We start from the raw sequence: 1,756 nt of genomic DNA on the forward strand, positions 1-1,756 counted from the left end.
TTGATTAGTATTCTAATATTAGTAAAGCTTATATTATTATAATTGAATTGTACCTATATTTATTAGATTCGTCCCAGAATAATTTGAGACAAACCTCTACTACAACTGTTGGCAACAATGAAGTGGACGATTTACTACTTGTATTAGAGGAAACTAATAGTCCAAATATGTTTGAAGATAGTGAGCTCATCAACCAAACATCACTCAATGTAAGTATATAATATTAATTATTTTACTATCGGTAAAAATCAGATTAGTTAAATAAATTCTATTTGTTTTGTTATATTTGAAAGGTTGTCACTGTTGAGCAATTAGAGGTAACACCCAGTACCAGTAGCAAACCACCAAACTGGGAAAATTGGACTCAAGCTTCATTACGCCAGCCAGTTTCTGATGAATTAGTTACTGGGAAAAGAAAGCCAATGTCGGGGGGTGTAAATATGAACAAAAGACAGAGAAAATTACATAATGATGTTGATAGTAAAAAGAAAGATGTCTATGACAAGCAGTTACAATTAATCGAGGTGGAGAAAGAGAGAGGGTGTATACGCTTTGAGTGGGAAAAATTGGAACATGAACTAAAGGTTGAGGCATTAAGATTAGATATTGAAATTAAAAAAAAAAACTCTTTCAAATTTAAGTTAAGTTATAAGTTTTTAATCTTATGCATTTTTTTTAATAGGCACCTATACCATAATTTATATATTTTTCATATTCTTAAAAAATATTTCTATTTATAGATACTTTTTTCTTAGACTTTAGGCATCATGTTAGTATCAACTATTAATTATGTTACATTATGATAAACGTATACAGTGATAAGAAAGAACACGTTGATTGTGTGTCATTCTCTGATCATCTATACATTATAATCTAAAACAGAAAAAAGAATGATTTATGTTAACATAATCTTATTAAACGGTGTTCATATTAATTCATCAGTCTTTACCTAGCAAAGTAATTGTTAAGTAGTGAGTTTCTAGTGATTGAGTCTTCACCATTATCATCATGACGATGGTCTGTTTCAGCCATGTCTTCTGCTTCATTTAACTGGTGTAAGACATCATCAGAACTGTCTTCAGGTAAATCCTCATTCATATCTCTACATATATTGTGCAAAATTGCTGTTGCAACTATTATTACCTGCACAGTTTTTAGTTGTAATCGCATACCTGAAATTAAATATATTTTTAGACAACAATTAATTTTATTGCAAATATAACTACGAACCAAGTGATAACACTAGAAATCTTCTTTTCCAGACCCCAAAACACCTTTCTATTATATTTCTTGTTCTAATTTGGGACTCGTTATATAGCATCTCTATTCGTCCAACCGGGTTTAATATTGGTGTTAACATATACGGTTTTAGAGCATAACCACTGTCTCCTAAGATGGCATTGTTATTGAATTCACCCGATTCTAATCTTGCATACAGTCTAGAGTTTCTGAAAAAATTACTGTCATGTGCAGACCCAGGCCATCTAGCAACAATATCCATGAATTTCAAATCTGAATTTACAAGTGCTTGCACATTCATGGAAAAATATCTAAATATAGTAATTGGACATAATCGAAAAATAAATAGATTATAATACGGTCTTACGGCCTACGGTACTATGAACCGTAAGAAATCCACGTATTACGTTTCGTTTCACTACAGTAGATCCAATTTTCTACCAGAACCTCCAATGTCAAAGATTGAAGTAACAATTAATGAATTATAGGTACCCAAATAAAATGTAGGTACCTACCT

The 1,756-nt window shown here is 31.0% G+C and overlaps 2 protein-coding genes across 2 annotated transcripts; one reads left to right on the forward strand and one right to left on the reverse strand.

The window, feature by feature from the left end:
• Positions 1 to 33: 33 nt before the first annotated feature.
• LOC111033563 lies at positions 34 to 938 on the forward strand. The gene is made up of 2 exons (XM_022314354.1): positions 34 to 209; positions 294 to 938. Exons 1-2 carry the CDS (start codon positions 168 to 170, stop codon positions 738 to 740), a joined length of 489 nt encoding a protein of 162 aa, XP_022170046.1. The 5' UTR covers positions 34 to 167; the 3' UTR covers positions 741 to 938.
• LOC111033564 (protein ALP1-like) lies at positions 636 to 1,609 on the reverse strand (the record flags this gene model as incomplete). Its single annotated transcript, XM_022314355.1, has 3 exons — positions 636 to 873; positions 950 to 1,172; positions 1,231 to 1,609. Coding segments are annotated over 3 exons (609 nt in total), but the record flags the coding sequence as incomplete, so codon positions are not given.
• Between the last annotated feature and the right edge of the window lie 147 nt (positions 1,610 to 1,756).

This window comes from Myzus persicae, unplaced genomic scaffold (genome assembly GCF_001856785.1).
Source record: "Myzus persicae strain clone G006 unplaced genomic scaffold, MPER_G0061.0, whole genome shotgun sequence".
NCBI lineage: Eukaryota > Metazoa > Arthropoda > Insecta > Hemiptera > Aphididae > Myzus > Myzus persicae.

What these genes read in the sequence shown, in the direction of transcription:
- LOC111033563 (XM_022314354.1), top strand. Translation starts at nt 168, where the DNA reads ATGTTTGAAGATAGTGAGCTCATCAACCAAACATCACTCAAT. An exon ending in TCAACCAAACATCACTCAAT is followed by an intron (nt 210 to 293) that starts GTAAGTATATAA and finishes TATATTTGAAAG; the next exon opens with GTTGTCACTGTTGAGCAATT.